Consider the following 19,658-nt stretch of genomic DNA (forward strand, 5'->3'; position numbering starts at 1 on the left):
AATTGAATTGAATCACCATTGTTGTCTTAAGTAAGATCTATGTTATTTGTAATTCCTTCATTGAGAAAGATACAATGAATCTCTCGTTTGAACCAATTTAAGTATAAAAAAATGATGTTTAAATCAAAAAATCTGATCGATTTGTTAGCCAATGCATTTAAGGCCATTAATTACATACTAGTGACCCCCTGTGATCTCAATCGCATGTAATAATCAAAAACTTTTAAAACCATCAAACCAAAAAATGGGTCAGTTCTGTGGGCCTAAATATTATAATTCTTAAACTAATGAGCAAGTGGTTCGGAGTTTGGACATTAATGAGAAAAACAAAAACAAAAACAAAAACAAAATCTTAAGCATGTTTCGTTAGTGTATGAACAATGCTTAAGAAGATTTACATTGCTCACCTCATCATCTTTAATTATTAATAAAAAACATTAAAAAATATAAAATATAAAAAAATAAAAAAATAAAAGTCAAGTGGTCCATTTAATCTTTGACAATTATTATTATTATTATTTTTTAATGTGTTGTAACAAAATTGAATCACAGCGAGGATGATGCCAAGTGTCGTTAGTGAGGATGATGTTAAGTGTCGTCAAAATTATTCTGTTGCATTCTACTACTGACTCTCAAACCCGACCTCTCTTTGAAGAGGTGGGTTTATACTGGGGGTGGCAATTCGTGTTGACGAGTCGTGTTCGTGCCAACACGATTAGAGTCAACATGAATACGACACGATTATTAATTATGTCAAAACTCCTTAACACGAACACGATATAATTATTATACGTATAACACGACACGACCCACGTAACCCATTTAATAAATGGATCAAGACACGAAATGATACGAAAAGACACGTTTAAATAATTTTTGACACAAACACGACACATTTATTCTACATTTTTAATTAAATAAGTCATTTTTTATACGAATACGACACATTTAGTTAATTAGATTAATCGTATTAGTAGGGTTAAAGTGTCAAATACGAACACGACACGTTTAATTAACGGATCAATTCATATCAATATGATTATGATACGAACACGAGTGGCCTAAATCCAAACTTTTTTATCTCGGGTTGTTGCCACCACTAAATTTTATACCAATGTCAACAATCCTATCTCGGCTCATTTGGTTATCATCAACCAATGTTGTATTCTCATATGACCATAGTCAACAATCCTACGGCTACTAGTTCAATGATTAACAGATGCGGTCCGTTTGGTGGACACGTGGCGCTCAAAAGAACCGCCAGATTAAAAGAACCCAAGGGCACATCATCATAACGCTATGCTGACATCATTAACTAAAAATAAAGAAGTCGTCCTCCCTTAATCTCAAGGAAACTCCCCACATGTGGGTCCTCTTTCCACTGTTGCATTTCCCCCTTTGACCCTCCTCGTAAAGGAGATCTTATACACTAACCCAAAAACCATCCCTTTCTCTCCCTATAAATACACGCACAAATTTCACTCTCCTTCTCACAATTCAAATTCAAACTCATTTATACAAACCCACAAACAAACACTATGTCCGATATTGTTCTTAACGAACCTCGTTCTGTGGTCAGAAAGTTCCAGGCCAGGCCTCAACATGAAGGTGTCGGAGCCATTGTTAGAAGAAGTATAGGAAGGTAATTATATATATATATATAGAGAGAGAGAGAGAGAGAGAGAGAGAGGAAGTTATTAATTCCATTGATGAAATGGAAAATGAGGATTTTAATCTGTTTGGCTAAGTGGGTGTTTGGATTTTTCAGGTATGAGCTAAAGTACTTTGATCCTTTCCTCGCTTTGGATGAATTCTCAGGCGGGTTTTTCTGTTTTCCTCTGTTTTTGTGATATGTAATGGACTGTATATGCATATGTTTAATAATACCTCATATATATATATATATATATATATTGATTAAGAATTTAAATTTTTAATATTGCAGTATCTGCTCCTTCTGGATTTCCTGATCATCCACATAGAGGTTTGATTCTTGAATCCCAATTTATATTTTTTTCTTGAGAAAAGCTATGCTTATTGAGAATTTGGCATTGGATTGATTTTGATTCTTCTTTTTTCTCTTGACAGGGTTTGAAACTGTCACCTACATGTTACAGGTAATTCAATTACTTATCTATCAATAAGCATTACCTCAAACGGTATGATCTCTCCTCTCCGGAAGGGTTCGGAGAAGTTGAGTGTTCGAGCTCGGTTTGGTATTAAACAATATTGTGGGTGCATTTACATGAATTTGTAGGGAGAAAAAAAAATGCAATTACTTATCAAAGGGAGTGGACTTCTCATAATGCTCCTCAATTTTTGCCACAAAAAAAAGGATGAAACAGCCTCTATTGTTTTCTTTTTTCATTTTCATTACATGCAAGTGTCATTACCCAGTATCGCTAATTTGAGTGTTGTAATGGGTACTAGCAATATTAATGATTTTTGAAGAAATTTATATTTGTTTTGACAAAAAATAATGCTGATATGGTAATATCATCAAATTGGAAGACTCAAAATTGTCTGACCAGATTAGGGAAGTTTCAATTTTGGCCAGGTACAATCTTACTATATACTTAGTATTTCATAAAGAATATAAATGACTAGAATAAGACATGAAAATGTTACAATGAAAATAATTTCTCTATCATCATCCTATGCATATTAGATATATAGATTATAGTTTTCTTGTAGTTATATGGGGTTTTCTGAGGTGAAAATATAGCCACTAGCAGTGTTTTTCGTCTTAGTTGAAAGAAAATGTCAATGTTTTTTTTTTTTGAGTGACCAGGGAGCTGTAACACATGAAGATTTTGGGGGTCACAAGGGGACCATAGGAGCTGGTGACTTACAGTGGATGACCGCGGGAAGAGGGATTGTTCACTCGGAGATGCCTGCAGCCCAGGGAATACAAAAGGGCTTGCAGTTGTGGATCAACCTGTCCTCCAAAAACAAAATGTTAGTTTTTTTGTGCCTTCAGTTGTTTTGGATCCCACATTTAAAAAAGACATCACTGATAGTAACTTGCCTAGAGCTTTGCTCTTCGGCCTACTTGATTCAGTTTTCTAAAACTATAAATTATTTTGTCGACAATTTTCTAAAAATTGTTTTTAGAAACCGAGTTAAAAATGCCTAATTTTAGATAACAATTTTATGTAGTTTCCTTAAAATACTACTTTTTTTTTGTTTTAAAAAAATATAGAAAACTGTTTTTGCAATCTAATAAGCCATAGTTTCACACTTCCACAAGGTAGTAGTATCTTTGCAGAGGCATTCAAACATCATTTTTAATTACTAGTTTTGCTTAATGATATAGGATTGAGCCAAGTTTATAATCTCAGTATCAAAAACTGATTTTACAATCTAATAAACCATAGTTTCACATTTTCACAATATATTCTAGAATTTATATTGATGGGATTGAACTTTTATGTACTTGATCTTTGCAGAGACATTCAAATATCAATTATAATCACTACTTATTTTGCTTAATGATAGGATTGAGCCAAGGTATCAAGAAATGATGAGCAAGGACATAGCAGAGGCTGCGAAAGATGGGGTGAAGGTCAGAGTTATAGCCGGTGAGGCCTTGGGAACAAAATCACCTATATACACAAAGACCCCTACCATGTACTTGGACTTCACTCTGAAACCAGGAGCTCAAATTCAGCAGCCAATACCGACATTGTGGAACTCGTTTGTGTACGTTTTAGAAGGCGATGGTATCTTTGGAAACTCAAGATCTTCGCCTGTAACAGCACACCACCTTCTTCTTCTAGGCACCGGAGATGGCCTTGAGGCATGGAACAAGTCCTCCAAACCCCTCAGGTTTATTCTGGTTGGAGGTGAACCATTGGGGGAACCTGTGGTGCAACTTGGGCCTTTTGTGATGAACACTCAAGAAGAGATTGACCAAACAATTGAAGATTTTGAGAATTGCATTAATGGATTTGAGAAAGCCAAGCATTGGAGATCTGAAGCCACAGTTGGCCTTGATTATTAGTATATTTTAGTTTTTTCCTCCTTTTTTTCATGTTAATTGTTTGATTTCAAATTGAGTGGGAAATAGGAGTACTTGTCATTGTGTCTCAGAATGTATCTTTCACTTAAGGAATGATTAAGATTAATTATACATGTGAATGTGTTCAATTTTCCATGAGAGCAGGACCAAACATCAATTGTCAACTTTTCAATTGAGAGTAGGTTATAATCTTAAAATGTCTAGCTCTCTCTAAACACTCACACACACACACACACACACACACACACACACACATTATATTAGGGATACAACTAATAACAAAACATTGCACCATCCACTTTGGATATGACCCAACGGTTTATTCACTGGACTTTGGAGCTTAGCAAGCCCTTCGGGGTCTTCAGGAATTAGTCGGGTTGTTGAGGGGCCATAAGAGTTCGTGCCTTCCCGAACACCCGGTTAACTTAAAAAAATAAAAAAAATTGTCCCCTTGAGAATGCCAAATGGTTATATTAGCTTAAAACTTATCTACCTTTAGATATGTTTCAAGTGGGGCCTATGTTTATCGCTTAAAACGTATGTAAGGGATAAAAGTTCTTGTGCAAGTGTTTTAGAACTTATGGGCTACAATGGCTTTGTTCATGTACCAGTTGACCAACTATAGGATTTTTATCTAGGGTTTGAGTTTTATAAAACTCCAACTTAGAAGATTAGGATCTTATGATCTAGAGAACCTATTTAATATACATCAATGCTGTGTTTGGTATGCAGGAATGGAATGGAATGAGAATGAGAATGGTAATGGAATGGAATGGCATTCTCATTCTATTATTTGGGTGTAAATATGAAATGTGTAGGACTAGAATGATAATAACCATTCTAGTGTTTGGTTGGATCAATTTTTAATTTAGAATGAAATATATTTCAAATTGAGTTTTCCAAAATATCCCTGTTAATAAAAAATAAATTAAAATAACAAAATGACATTCTTCTATAATTTTTTAAAAATAAATGGTGGTAGTGGAGGTGGAAAGCGGTAATGGTGTAGGTGGTGGTGTTGGAAGGCGGTGGTGATGGCAATGGTGGAAGGTGGCTGTATTGGTGAAAGGCAGCAGTGGTGGAAGGCGGTGGCAAGAGTGTTGGTGCTAGTGGAAGGAGATAGTGGTGTAGGTGGCGGTGGTGGAAGCCAAAGGAGGTAACTTTGGTGGTGGTGGAAGGTGGTGGAGGTGGTGGAAGGCAGTAGCGATGGTGGTGATGGAAGGTGGTGAAAGGCGATGGCGATGGTGGTGGTGGAAGAAGGTGGTGGTGGAAGGTGGTGGCGGTGTTGGTGGTGGTAATGGAAGGTAGTGAAAGGTGGTGGCGGTAGAAGGCGATGGCAGCGGTGGTGGTAGCGGCGGTGGTGGAAGGTAGTGATGGTGGATGGCGGCGGCAGTGGTGGTGGTGGTGTAAGACGCTGGTGCTGGAGGTGGCGGTAAAAGGTGGAGGAAGGCGATGGCGGCGGCGGTGGTAGTGGTAGCAGTGATGGTGAAAAGTGGTGGTGGTGCTGGTGTAAGACTGTTGTGGCGGTGGCGGTGGTGAAAGGCAATAGCGGCAGTGGTGGTGGAAGGTGGTGGCGGTAGTGAAAGAAGGTGGTGGCAGTGGAAGGCGGTAGTGGTGGTGGTGGAAGGTGGTAGCAGTGACGGTGGCGGCGGTAGCGGTGGTGAAAGGCGATGGCGACGGCGATGGCTGGGGCAAACGAAGGCGATGTCGGTGGTGAAAGGTGGTGGCAGTAGTGGAAAGCGGTGGGTGGTGGTGAAAGTCAGTGGTGGTGGTGGAAGGTGGCGGTGGGGGTAGTGGTGGTGGTGGTAAAAGGTGGAGGTGGTTATGGTGGAAGATGGTGGTGATTTTTGGATTTAGAACATGAGGGTATTTTGGGAAGTTGGGTTTTTTTTTTTTTTTTAAAAATTATTTGGAAATGGAATGGTCATTCCATAGGTTTAGTTATGGAATGGATTTTCATTCCAATGGAATGGTCATTCCTACTTTAAATTGTATACCAAACAAATGCAGTACAAGTGTATTCACCCCAAAAAAGATTTATGTTGTGTTTGCTAAGAATGAAAAAAGAGATGTGGAGAGAAAATAGGAAAGAAAGGACGAATTTCGTTTGTTTGTTATATAAAGAAGGAAAGGATAATAGGAAGGATAACTCATTTACAAATTTTCATCCGCCAAAAAATAGGTGAAAGAAAGGAAGAAAGACAAATGAGTATTATAAAAGTTTTAAATTAAATACTATCTTAATTTATACAAGTTTTAAATTACAATATTGTCCTCTATAAATTACAATATTATAAATATTATTAGATATAATGGTAAAAACAATTAAAATTTTCTCTTTGTTCTCTCCTAACGAATATAGTAAATTATTAGGTTATTCTCTTCTCTTCTATTCAAACTAACAAAAAAAATGAAATACATAATCTCTTTCCTAATAATGTCTCATCCATCCCCTCTTTTCTCTCTTCCATCTAATTTTTTTCTTTCCTAACTAACCCAACATTAAGGAAAAGAGTAGGATTGAGTTTGGGTATATGAATCATTACTGAAATCACATTTATAATTATAGTTTGTGCAAAATGATGGATGGATGCTGATTTCAGGAGAAATTTATTTTTTTATACACAGGCGCGCAAACACACACACACATTTATATATAGTGGTCAAATGTTTTAATCCTGTGTGTAACCCCCACTCCCACCCCACAACACCCTCCACTTTCTTCAATTTTTTTTTTCTTCTGCCTTTTTCCTCATTTTATTTTACTCGCACATTAAAAATATACATCCTCACACATATGCACCATACCCTTAATTCTACACTTTTACTTGGTTAACACTATTTTTAGGTTGTTGACATGCATGAAGTTGTGTGTGTGTGTGTGAAAGAAAGAGAGAGAGAGTTGTTAAAAGTTTTTTTAATCATTTACATCCTATTTTGATTGTATTGACCTTTGCAACTGGCAATTTTGAGAGAGAAAAAATCAAGCGATTCTCCTATTAATTTTAAATTTAATGGATAAAATTGCAAGAAATAATTGTATTACTTATCAAATTATAATGAATAAACAGAAAGACGTCTTTTAAATAACAAACACATTTAGTGGTGAAAATTTAAAATAACAGAGCTTTAAAATGGTTCAACAGCAATCCCAAATGAAATCTTTCTTGAACAAATCTCCATTGCCTTATTACATCATCTGCGGCCCTTACCAGTGGTCCCCAAGGTCGTCATCTTGAGTCCCATTGCACCCAACTTTCCCCTATGCCTTGAAGAAGATGCATGGAGAGAGTTGTGATTAGCGGGTTTAAAACGAGGTCAACTCAATTGATTAATGGGTATCTTTATAGGATTTGGGCTGGGCTCTGACATTGCTGACCCAATGGCTGCTTTTTCAGCTGAATTCCACTTCCTTCGGATTGGGCCTTAGGCTTGACCCAATTAAAGTCCTTCAAACAGTACCCATCTTCTTTTTATTCTGTCTTGGGTCATTTTTCAAAGACCTATATCACCTAACGGGAATTGTATTGGGCTTAATTCCTTTTCTTTGTAACCCACTGACAATTTGGCCCGACAGATAACAAGATACCCCATTCCTTTTGTTTTTAGTTGGGCCTGAACTGAGAGGCTCAAATCCGTTTCTTGAAACGCAACCTACCCGTTTGAAATGCGTAATCAAGAATTAGTAATCACTAATCTACATAGGTCTAGTTGAGAAAAAAAAATAATAAATTATAATTATTTATTTCTGACCATGGATAAATAGTTGTTTTTTTATGAATTTATGTCTAACCAATGATAGAACATCTATGAGTTTAAAAAAATATTATAAGGCTCAGTTTGGTTAGACAGAAAATTTTATAAAAAGTGAAAGTGAAATAAAGTGAAGTGAAAGAAAGGAAAATTAAGTTTCCATCATCCATTTGGTTAGGAAGAAAAATTTTGAAGAAAATTGTGGGAAAATTTTATTTTGTTAGTTTATATAGCATGAAAAGGAAAATAAAATGATTCTATTTACCAAAAATACCCTTATAAATTCAAATCGTAAAATAAATAAATAAATTTATGTTAGATGATTATTATTTATACTTAATTATTTATTTTAGTAAGAAAATAGTGAAATATGGAATAGAATAATGTGTATATATATATATATATATATATTCACTTGTCCTACGTGGATTAAAATATTAGTTTTCTCATGTTAGCTTTATTTTTATTATTTATTTCTCTTTATTATTATTATTTTTTAAAAATTGAGAAAAATAATCTTTTTGATAAACCGAATTTTTTATGTCACGGGTCGATGGGCCAAAAAAGGAGAAGATGAAGAAGATTTATTTGTTTAAATTCTTATATTGCTTTTACTTTTAAAAATGCTTCATCAATATAAAAACTAACACATATTCTTAGAAAGGCAGAACTATAGTTTCTGCTTGTACAAAAAAAAATGTGAGCTTTGGAGTATTTGTATAGTTAGAGTTTTGGCACTGGTTTGAACACACACAGAAGACTATGATACCACGTACATGAATAGGCGTCGATCAACTATATGTGAGTTTTAAATCGTTGATCAAGAATCTCAACACTAACTCAGTTTTCACCTAACACTCTTATCAACAAATAGTTACGTAAATATATAACAACTCTCAATCATTATCAATTATGAGAAAAAATGTTTTACTAATTTAAGACCTTTCGAAAAAGGAAAAAAAAAAGTGAAAAAAATATCAAAAATAAATTAAATTTGGATGCACACATAAAAATACAAATAATTAAATTAGTAATATATGATTGTATAAACAAGCAATTTATATAAGAATGAAACTTATATTTTAAATGATGTTTAGAGAGGAAGAATGAAAAGAGACAACTGACATGGGTATAATAGGTATTTAAAGTATCAAATCTTTTGTTGAATTAGTTAAATAATAATTTTAGATTTAATTTGTCCTTGTGGCATCGACCTCGATTTTTTTTTTTTGAAAGGTAAATTGAATTTATAGATAACAGGACTGTTCAGCCCCAAAAAGAAGGCTCAAGAAAAGCCCAAAGGAAAATACAAAGGCAATCCAAAAGGAGACAAGCCCAAAGGCGACAACCCAAACACAAATAGGAACAATCCGGTCAGCACATGGAAGGAACCTCCACAATTAGATGTCCGGCGGCTTCGCCGGCTGACGCAAAACAGAGCTCGGCAGATTCCATTCTTCAACAATCTGTCTTCTAGTGGTAGAGTCCTTGATGGAGGTAGATAGGAGTTTAGCTCTTACCGAGTCCAATGTGAGATGAAGGAGTGAGTTCTGAGTCAATTTTCTCCCCGTGAAGATCCTCCGATTATGCTCTGCCCAAACATTGTAGACCAAGGAAGCCAATGCCAATCTCGAGAATGAGCTACTGTGAGAAGAACCTTCCCCTCTCCAATGGTAAGCCGCCCATGAGATCAAACTTGCCCAATTTGTCGGTTGGATATAGAACCCACAAGGTATTTGTATAAATGTCCACAAAGGCTTAACAAATGGACACATGTAAAAAAGGTGGTCATGAGATTCCAGAGCATTGTTACAGAGGACACATGTGACCGAGTCAATGTGTGAAGTACATTTTCTGTCCAGGGTTGAAAGTTTTTGCTTGATAGCAATCCACAGTGTAAACGCATGCTTAGGAATTAATGGTTTCCCCCAAGCTAAGTGAGTCCATGGTAAAGTCGCCAACTGCCTGTTAAGAAACTTCATGGTTAGTGCAATTGAGAACTCTCCAGTTGAGGACAGAATCCATGTGAGCTTGTCCTTGTTATGGGAGTTTGGTGATGGCAGCCTATTTGTAAGGTGTAATTGTGGAAGGATATTTGTGATAGAGAAGGGAAAAACCCATGATGTGTTAGTGATGAAGGAGCCAAGTTTAGTTGTGGTGTCATGGGAGGTGGCAGTAAGCTGTTGAGGAAAGATGAGTTGATGAAGAGGGCCAAAGTAACACCAATTGTCAAACCAGAAATTGATGCTTTGTCCATCCCCAATTTCTAGGTTGACAAGGGGTTGAAAGGCTGGTCTGAGTTAGAGAAGCTTCCTCTAAGTCCAAGAACACTGACTAGTGGTGACTTCCCAAAGGCTTCTTCCTCTAAGGAGGTAAGTGTTAACCCATTGAACCTATAGCATATCTTTAGACTTAAACAAGTGCCAAATGTGCTTCTTTATTGCAACCTTAATAATCATTCTCTAGTTAAATTTTCTTTTATTAAAAAACTCATAATAAATAGATAAATAGGTAATTTGTATTAGAGTTTTATAGAAACTCTTTTAAAAACTCTTTTTTTTATTAATTAATAATAATTTTTTTTATATTAATAATAATTTTCTAATTAGATTTCCTTTTATTAAAAAACTCATAATAAATAGATAATTTGTGTTAAAATTATTTTATTTTTTATATCAATTAATAAATATTTTTTATATTAATAATTATTGTCTAATTAGATTTTCTTTAATTAAAAAACTCATAATAAATAGATAAATAGGTAATTTGTGTTAGACTTTTATAGAAACTCTTTAAATATATCCTTATCTAATGTGATAAAATTTTATTAAAAATAAAATAGGTAATTTATGATAGAGTTTTATAGAAATTATTTAGTTTTCTTTAAATATATTCATAGTAAATAGATAAATACATTTTATATGTGATAGACATTATAAATAAATAAATAGATAATTTGTGTTAAAATTATTTTAATTTTTATATCAATTAATAAATATTTTTTACATTAATAATTATTGTCTAATTAGATTTTCTTTTATTAAAAAACTCATAATAAATAGATAAACAAGTAATTTGTGTTAATGTTTTTTAGAAACACTTTACATATATCATTATCTAATGTGATAGAATTTTATTGAAAATTAAATAGGTAATTCTTGGTAGAATTTTATAGAATGTATTTAATTTTCTTTAAATATATTCATAGTAAATAGATAAATACATGTTATATGTGACAGAGTTTTAAAAAAAATAAAATAGCTAATTTGTGGTAGAGTTTTATAGAAATTATTGATTTTCTTTAAATATATTCTTGTTTTATTAGATTTTATTTTATTAAAAAACTCAAAATAAATAGATAAAGTGATAAAAGTTTTATAGAAAATAAAATAGCTAAATATTTGTGGTAGATTTTATAAAAATTAGATTTTCTTTAAATATATTCTTGCCTAATTAGATTTTCTTTTATTTAAAAACCGTGTTAGAGTTTTATAAAAACTTTTTAAAAAACTCTTTTTATAAGAATTAATAAATATTTTTTATATTAATAATTCTTGTCTAATTAGATTTCTTTTATTAAAAAACTCATAATAAAAAGTAATTTGTGGTAGAATTTTAGAAAAATTATTTTATTTTTTATATCAATTAAGAAATATTTTTTATATTAATAATTGTTGTCAAATTAAATTTTCTTTGATTAGAAAGCTCATAATAAATATATAAATAGGTAATTTGTGTTAGAGTTTTATAGAAACTCTATTAAAAACTCTTTTTATAGTAATTAATAAATATATTTTTATATTAATAATTCTTGTCTAATTAGATTTCCTTTTATTAAAAAACGCATAACAAATAGATAAATAGATACAAATGGATAAATAGGTAATTTGTGTTAATAAATAGATAAATGGGTAATTTGTGTTAGAATTTTATAGAAACTCTTTAAATATATCCTTAGTCTAATACAAAAGAGTTTTATTTAAAATAAAACTGATAATTTATGATAGAGTTTTATAAAAATTATTTTATTTTCTTAAAATATATATTGTCTAATTAGATTTCCTCATATTAATAATTATTGTTTAATTATATTTCATTTTATTAAAAAACTCATAATAAATAGATAAATAAATAATTTGTGTTAGAGTTTTATAGAAATTTTTTAAATATATCCTTGTCTAATGTGATTGAGATTATTGTCTAATTAGATTTCATTTTACGAAAAAACTCATAATAAATAGATAAATAGGTAATTTGTTTTTTATTGAAAATAAAATAGGTAATTTGTGGTAGACTTTTATAGAAATTATTTTATTTTCTTTAAATATATCCTTATATTTTCTTTAATTAAAAAATTCATAATAAGAGGTAATTTGTAGTAGAGTTTTAGAGAAATTATTTTATTTTTATATCAGTTAATAAATATTTTTTACATTAATAATTATAGTCTTATTATATTTTCTTTATTTAAAAAATCATAATAAATAGGAAATTTGTGTTAAAGTTTTATAAAAACTGTTTTTATAACAATTAATAAATATATTTTTTGTAATAATAATTATTGTCTAATTATATTTTCTTAATTGAAAAAATCCTAATAGATAGATAAATAAGTAATTTGTGTCAAAATTTTATAGATACTCTTTTAAAAACTATTTTTATATCAATTAATAAATATTTTTTTATATTAATAAATAAATACTGAAATAGTAAAAGTCTTTAGACTTTTAATAATAGTATATATAGATATAGAATTACAGAACTCGTCGTGACTTCTGATTTTCTCATTAAATTGCATATTTTGAATAATTCAGGAAACACACTTAATTTGGAGAGTTTAATGATTTTTAAAAAAAGTTAGGAGTTTTTTTTGCACTTTATTCTAAAAAAAATACAATTTTAAAAATTTATGTACCCAAGACAAGAAAGAGTGAATAATGGAATTGATTAGCATTCAAAAAATTTAGAATAAATCAGAGAAAAAAGAAAAAGAAAATAAAGAGATAGCTAGACCCAAGTGGTGCAATATATGAGATCGAAGTTGGTGGCGGAGGAGCTAAATTTATTGATCCTCCGGTGAAATTCTTTACTTGCCCTGAAGAAAGATATTATTCACCGGTTACTTGTGATATGATAGGTTCAGAGATATGCTTGATGGGTTCGTATAGTCCAACGAGTAAGCACAAATTAACCCATTTCCAACCCCTTCTTTTCAATACAAATACCAAAGAGTTCGCTGAGTTGCCAAAGCCTAAAGTTAAAAACCTTATCCCAGAGTGATGGCGGTGCATGAAAGAGGTTTTTATGTGCTTTGCGCAGATACCATGCGTTCGTGCTCTTACATAAAATCTCCGACATTTGAACGTCTTGATCATCTTAAGCGGGTGTGGGATGATTCTGCTATCCTACCTGACAACCTTCTGCCGCAAGAGACTAACTTGACTGTCTCCGGCCACGCAGTCGTGGAGGACAATATTCTCATTTCAGTTGAAGATGCAAGTACTGGTAAGTTAGCTAAGTTCTTCTGTTACAAAGTCGGGAGTTCAATGAAGGAGTGGCGGGCCGTCGAAAAGGAAAACGAGGGGGTGACATATTACTCCTTTGATGGAAAAGCTGAATATGTTGATGGTTTAGTATACACTTTGGTACAGAGTTATTGCTTGATTGCACATGGTTTCAGCCTTTCTGCTGATGGTATCTTCAAACTCTTAGCGCTCCACAAGTAATTACGTGTCTTTTGGATCCACCCGTGGATCCGTATGGGTTCAACACTTCGAGTTTTGTTTATTTGGGAAATAGAACATTTTGTGTGGCCAGGACTGAATTCTGTGAAAGAACTCCCAAAGTTCAAGATGTGGCCATCATCACCGTCGATATTGATAAGAAGGTCACGACGAGTATATCTGTCTGCACCTTGAATAGGGAGGACCTCGGTCAGGCACAGGCACAAATAAGAGCACTTTGTTTTGACTCCCAGTAAGTATTTTTTGCCATTCTTTGTGTTGCTTATGCTTCCCTTGTTTTCATGGCTTGTTTGTCATATTCTATCACGGATGCTATGGTGAGTTTTTCAAACCTAACAAAGAGGTGGCTTTTTACTATCGTCCAGTTTATGCAGAGTAAAGAGAGTTAAAAATAGAGAGTTATTAAATGATTTTTTTAACCATTTACATCCTATTGTGAATGTATTGACCTTTGTCAACTACAAATTTACCTGATCTCAATGAGAGAAAAAAAAAAAAAATCAAGCTTGAAGCATCTAGACCTTCATTCAAGTCCTCCTTAAACTCGAGCATCAATATCGTATAAGCCCATTGATTAGACTATAGTGAACTGAAGCTTTATCCATTTTGACAAGCCAACTTCATCTTAGGACAACTTTTATACAGTATGCGAAAATATGATTGCTCTATTCGATCAAGGAGCAATATTCTTAAATGATAGAAGAATGATGTTTTAAGGGATAAGGAACTTACGGTTGAGGACAACAGTCTTGGATGTTTGAACAAATTGAGCGATTCTCCAATCAATTTATGTTTAATACCATCTAAAAAGATAAAGTTTCAATTTAAAAAAGGTTGAAAGGAAAAATTTATTACTGATTGCTGAAGATGTTCAGCTGGAAGAGTCCAAAAGTTTTTATTGAAATGTTAATATACCCTAAAATTGTTGTAATCTTATATTTCTCTCCTTCTTATACATCTGCTCCTAGAGTTCTTTCCTGGCAACTGTTTCTCTCTGTGCCTAATGCCGTCACAGTGCCATTATATTCGAATGGATCATTTTCGTCGTGGTCAGATCTGAGATTGTTCAAGACTCATTGAAGAGGCCCTTAGCAAAGTGACTATTAATGGTCTCATTCTTAAAGTACTGCAAAGGTTCAATCCTGATCAAGAATGTCTTTCAAAGTTTCCCATTTTTGAACAACGGATTGAGGCCAGCAGTAATATCAAGTGGAGAGAATTTTTTTGATAAGTCAAGTAGAGAAGAATTTTGAGAGGAACTTCAATTCAAATGTCTCTAAACCATACCTAAAGACCCAAATACCATACATTTCGATAAGAATGCTAAACCATACACAAAAACCCCCCTTTTCAGCTGCATTCATTGACAGTGCGACAGTGCTCTTGACCCTGCTCAAAATCCTCGCTGAGTGATGTCTTAGTTGACTCAATGGCAATGACAACTGCAGCTTTAAATGAAGAAAGGTGCTCGAGTGGGGAGTGTGTCCCATAATGAAAAAGCAGTATATCCTCATGTTATTCACAAAAACCAATGGGAACCTCCACTGATTTACAATATCTACCATGAATCCAAAAAAATAAGGATCTAAATAAAAAGCCCAATCAAAAGGATTTCCTATTCCTTTTCTGCCAAAGGCTCCACCACAAACAAAGAGGGGCCACCCTCCAAGCATCTTGAGCTTGCTTCCCCACTATACAACCTTGGCAATCTTTGAGCAAATCTTTTGTGGGAAAAGGTATGACTCAACAAACACCAATCACGGTAAGAAGCAAATCCTAGACCTCTCGAGCTACTGGACAATGGAAAAACAGATGATTGATGGACTCTTCATCTCTCTTGCACATGTAACATCAGTTAATGATGATTTATCTTCTTCTCCTTAGGTTGTTTATCGTCAAGATCCTCACCAAGGCTGTTGTCCAAAAGGCGCCTCTGACTAATTCCCCCCATTCTTTAATCTTACTTTATCAAGTTTGGTCCATTGGATCAAAAGCTTACCCGAATAAAAAAAAGACTTGTTGAATCAAAAGCTAAACCAAATAAAAAATTGGAGGCTGAAAGAGTGTTACTTTGTCTTGTTCTGTTCAAAGGACAAAAAAAGAAGAAGAAAAACCCTACGATTACAGAGAGCTAAACGAGATGACGTGAGCAGTAAACAGTGAATGGGTTAGTTCTTCTTTTTTCTCTCCTCTCTCCCCCCCCAGGCGGCCCGGGCGGTCATATTCTTTTACCTCACATTCCTTTTTGCTTCTACTTTTGTCAGTCTCTATTGTCTTTATTGCTAATGTATTTTAAAAAAATATATATGTTCGTTATCAATAGAGTTTCTGGATTTCTTGCTGTCGTTCTCTCTGTTTATATCACTCTCACTCTTTGCGTTTTGTGTTTTCCTTGTTCTTAGGATTGTTTGGCTTTAGGAGGGAAAACTGATATATATTGCTTTGGTTTAACGCAATAATTGGATGTATAAATGTATTTTTATGGTACTTGAATGCTTAAATGATATTTTTAGATTATTGATCATGAGATAAAAATTCTTTTATAATAATTTAAATTTTAAACTGCGCACCTTGCTTCACTCACGTGCGCGCCTCGCTTTGCACAGTCTCCAAAAAAGGACCTTTAGCTTCTTGGACCTTTGATAACATTGCATCCAACCAGAAATGGTTATTTCTTCCACTCTTTACTCTAAACAAATGTGTTTTGAGAACTTAACCTATCACTTATGGATATTTTTCCACACCCCAACCCCTACTGGAAGCTTGGAACCCTCCGCTCCAAAGAACACCATCCTTCCCTACATTCCCTAAACCTACATCTAATTACTCAACTCCATAGTTATGCCTCTCAATTCCCCGAACTGCCATAGTCACTTGCCCAACAAAACCTTGTTGAACAATTCAAGCCAGCCTCCTAATACTCTATCGCCCTGACTAGATTGGATTGCACACTTACTCCCAGTTAATGTCTTAACGAGATGATACTTGAATCTCCCCTTGCTGCTACTTCTTTGAAAATTCTCAATCTTTTTCAAGAGAATCAAGACAGAGAGTAATTTGTGCCCCTTTTGAAAGATATTGCTTCTTTCAACCAATAAGTCTTCTCTCCACCCGCTTTACCACTTTTTCCTATAAGGCCACCTTCCTCGAAGGAGCACCTACCAGTAATACTAAATATGTCCAATGGGAAGGGCCTAACTCCACCCCCTAAGATGTATGTCAGAGCATCAATCTCCCTACACCTCTCCTACTAGGACATTGCCACTCTCACCAAGATTGATCCTCAGCTCAGAGACAGCCAGGAAGCAAATTCTCGTAGAAATCTCAGTTGGGTCTCATCCGCCTCACAAGTAAAAAAGTAGTGTCTGCAGACATAAGGTGATAGATCTCCATCTGACAAAGGGACCTAGAAGTTCCCTGCCCACTTTTTTTTTTTTTTTGATAAGTAAGGTCCCTGCCCACTTTGAAGCCCCTTACATACCCCACACCGACTGCTCGACTCCATCACAATAAAAAACAAAAAGGGGAGATAAAGGGTCCAATATACTAATCTAGACGGAGCCCCGTTCACCAACACTGAGAATCTCAAAATAAAGAACCAAATCTGTCTTCTCCACCTCTCCTCAAATCCCATTGTCTCTAGCATGTAAATCAGAAAATCTCGCCCTTCAACAAATGCATTCTCGAATTTCAGAATCACTCACATAAGGCTAGGACTTTAGCTATAAGTTTGTTCAGACTACCCATCAAAGTAATGGGCCTAAAGTCCTTCACATCAACAACTATGCCTTTCTGAGGGATATGTCAATAAACGCAGTTTTCATGCTTTTCTCAAAGCTGCCATGCGTGTGGAAGAAGCGAATAGCTTCCATTACCTCATTCCTCACCACCTCCCATTTCTAATGAAAGAAGGCCATAGGAGTGTAATTTTAAAAATGAGCGAAGTCTAATTCTCCGTCTAAGTTGAAGATGGCGATCCAAAAGATATAGGCAAATGCAGTGAGAATTTTTTTGTTACCAAGGAATGGAATGGCTGAGATGGTTGACTTGAGAAGGGGTCTTAAGATTTTTTGGGAGAATGAAGGGATTGAGAGGAGGAGGGTCGTTTCTCGAAGTTGGCTTATGGGTCGATTTGATCGCTGAGTTCAAAAATCCCTGACTGATTGAGCGATGGGCAACTAAGGCTTGGAAGGTCTTCGGAGGGGTGTCAGTGTCTCTCTTGCAGGATATCTTATTGTTGTTCAGATTGCCTTCTTCGGTGGAAGCAATGAGGGTTTTGGCTAAGGGACAATGTTGGTGGGGGGACATTGAACTGAGGTTGGATGCTTGGTATCAATAGGCTGGGTCTTCGGGGATTTTGAAGAAGAAGAAAGAGAAGAGGATTCTGGTTTATAGGCTACCTCTTAACTTGTGGTCCTTGGAGCTCATCGAAATCATAGGCGATATGTGTGGAGGTTTTGGAGGAGTGTTGGGGGGAGGAGAGACTTGGCGCCAGTCATGTTCATATCTGAGTGAACAACGGTGGTGATATCCAGGAGTGGGTACTCATGAATGATGATCTGTGCTATAAGGTGTTCCTGGTTAAATAAAGGTCACCGGAGATCCTTTAATGACTGGGAGTCAGCGCGGTAGAGAGGAGAAATCCTTTACTAGAGAGGATGAGGCATCGGGTGAATTTGAGGAAAAGTAGGAAGTCCAACAAAAGTAGTGAAGTGAGGATGATGCAGTCATCATCGGGAATGGGTGGAAGAAGATGGGTGCATTGGTTACATGTGCAAGTGCCCTACAACTGGATATAATTTGAATCGCGGAGGGGGGGGAGGGGGGGTGGGGTCACGTGCCTCTGGAAGGGGTAAGAACCTTTGAGTTAATGAAAGAAGGTATGGGCTGAGTGTAGGGGCCTAGTGACTTTTCTTTCATTGTGGGAGTGAATGGGTTGAGGAGGCAGTTTCAGCACAAGCCAAGTGGGCTGGCCCAACTATCATGCAGAGGCGAATCAAATAGAGCAATGTGATTTCAAGACCATGAACGACCCAACTTAATCAAGATTGGGCTTCACGACAATGGGCCATATGCTAATCTCAATAAAAAGCAGCAATGGGTCAACTCAATAAACAACTGTGAAACGAAGAGTGGACTTTCAACCCAAAATAGCAAGAGGCCCACACAACCCCAAGTGGGCAATCTGCACAAGTGGGCTTGGGCTAAAAAGATAAAGTTGCCTGTAGGCAAAAATGGACATGTTTTGCGCAAGCTCGGAAACTGAGCTACAACCTAGCTTATTTGAAATAGCCTTTCAGGTAAGTCTTGATATTTTGTGGCTCCTACTTCTTCATATTTTCATTTTCTGAGGTCGATTGGGGGGAAGGACAGTGGGAGTTGGTCGGGGAATAAGAATAGGTTGCCGCTGGTGCTCGAAGTGGTACGTCGAAAAATTCAGAGGTTGGGCATGATGGAAGCCAAAAAAGCTGGTTTGAAAGGGGACATTTCTCTTTCTGGGGCTGAAACTGAACCTACATATTTTACTGTAAGGCTTAGCAGGTGACTCTTTGTGTGGGATGTGACTGTCAAATTCGCCTAAGTCATGATGCTACTGCTATTCTGATTAGAGAGAATTGAGTGCCCATGAATAAATGAGTGTGCTGGACGATAACACTAACCTGAGGTTGGATGAGGCTAGGGAAGTTGTGGCGGATGGGTTATGTATTCCTTTGGGCTGGATTATGGTGTAGGTATCCAAATACGAGGGTGGCTATGTCAATGTGTTACCATACATTTCGTTTGAGTGTGATATAGGCTGGGTGAGGGAGAACATCAAGAGATGTGTAGTTGTTTTGGGGTGAGGATGATCAAGACAATGGTGATGTTCCAATCCGCTATAGAGGGTAGGAAAGTGGCAAGGAGGAAGAAGAATTCTTCATGGAAAGTAGAGAGTTTAGAACCTCATATCGGATGTGAATTATGAAAGGTGGAGTAGAGGAAAGGGAGAATGGTAGAGGTAGTGATGTAGGATAAGAGAGCGGACTTAAATAGCTAAAAACTTAAAGAATTCAGAGGCTGAAAGTTCAGACAATCAAGGCTGAAATTTGGAGGTTTGATAGTAGAAATGTGGAAAAATCAAGGAGAAACGAAATGGAATT

The 19,658-nt window shown here is 35.1% G+C and overlaps 2 protein-coding genes across 2 annotated transcripts; one reads left to right on the forward strand and one right to left on the reverse strand.

Annotated features, from left to right (window-relative positions):
- The first annotated feature begins 1,474 nt into the window (after positions 1-1,474).
- Positions 1,475-4,134, forward strand: LOC132312223 (pirin-like protein). Its single transcript, XM_059810502.1, has 6 exons — positions 1,475-1,642; positions 1,769-1,818; positions 1,946-1,984; positions 2,089-2,117; positions 2,792-2,958; positions 3,499-4,134. The coding sequence occupies exons 1-6, from the start codon at positions 1,539-1,541 to the stop codon at positions 4,001-4,003; spliced, it is 894 nt and encodes a 297-aa protein (XP_059666485.1). The 5' UTR covers positions 1,475-1,538; the 3' UTR covers positions 4,004-4,134.
- A 5,040-nt stretch (positions 4,135-9,174) lies between these two features.
- Positions 9,175-9,756, reverse strand: LOC132314389 (uncharacterized). The gene has a single exon (XM_059813263.1). It carries the CDS (start codon positions 9,754-9,756, stop codon positions 9,175-9,177), a length of 582 nt encoding a protein of 193 aa, XP_059669246.1.
- Between the last annotated feature and the right edge of the window lie 9,902 nt (positions 9,757-19,658).

This window comes from Cornus florida, unplaced genomic scaffold (assembly GCF_030987335.1).
Source record: "Cornus florida cultivar Cherokee Brave unplaced genomic scaffold, ASM3098733v1 CherokeeBrave_3.0.0_Hap2_Chr06, whole genome shotgun sequence".
Classification (NCBI taxonomy): Eukaryota; Viridiplantae; Streptophyta; class Magnoliopsida; order Cornales; family Cornaceae; genus Cornus; species Cornus florida.

Excerpts from the sequence above, each read along its gene's own strand:
- LOC132314389 (XM_059813263.1), bottom strand. The coding sequence starts at position 9,756 with ATGAAGTTTCTTAACAGGCAGTTGGCGACTTTACCATGGACTCACTTA.
- LOC132312223 (XM_059810502.1), top strand. The coding sequence starts at position 1,539 with ATGTCCGATATTGTTCTTAACGAACCTCGTTCTGTGGTCAGAAAGTTC. Across the intron at positions 1,819-1,945 it reads CGCTTTGGATGAATTCTCAG|TATCTGCTCCTTCTGGATTT; the intron begins GCGGGTTTTTCT and ends TTAATATTGCAG. Across the intron at positions 1,985-2,088 it reads TCCTGATCATCCACATAGAG|GGTTTGAAACTGTCACCTAC; the intron begins GTTTGATTCTTG and ends TTCTCTTGACAG.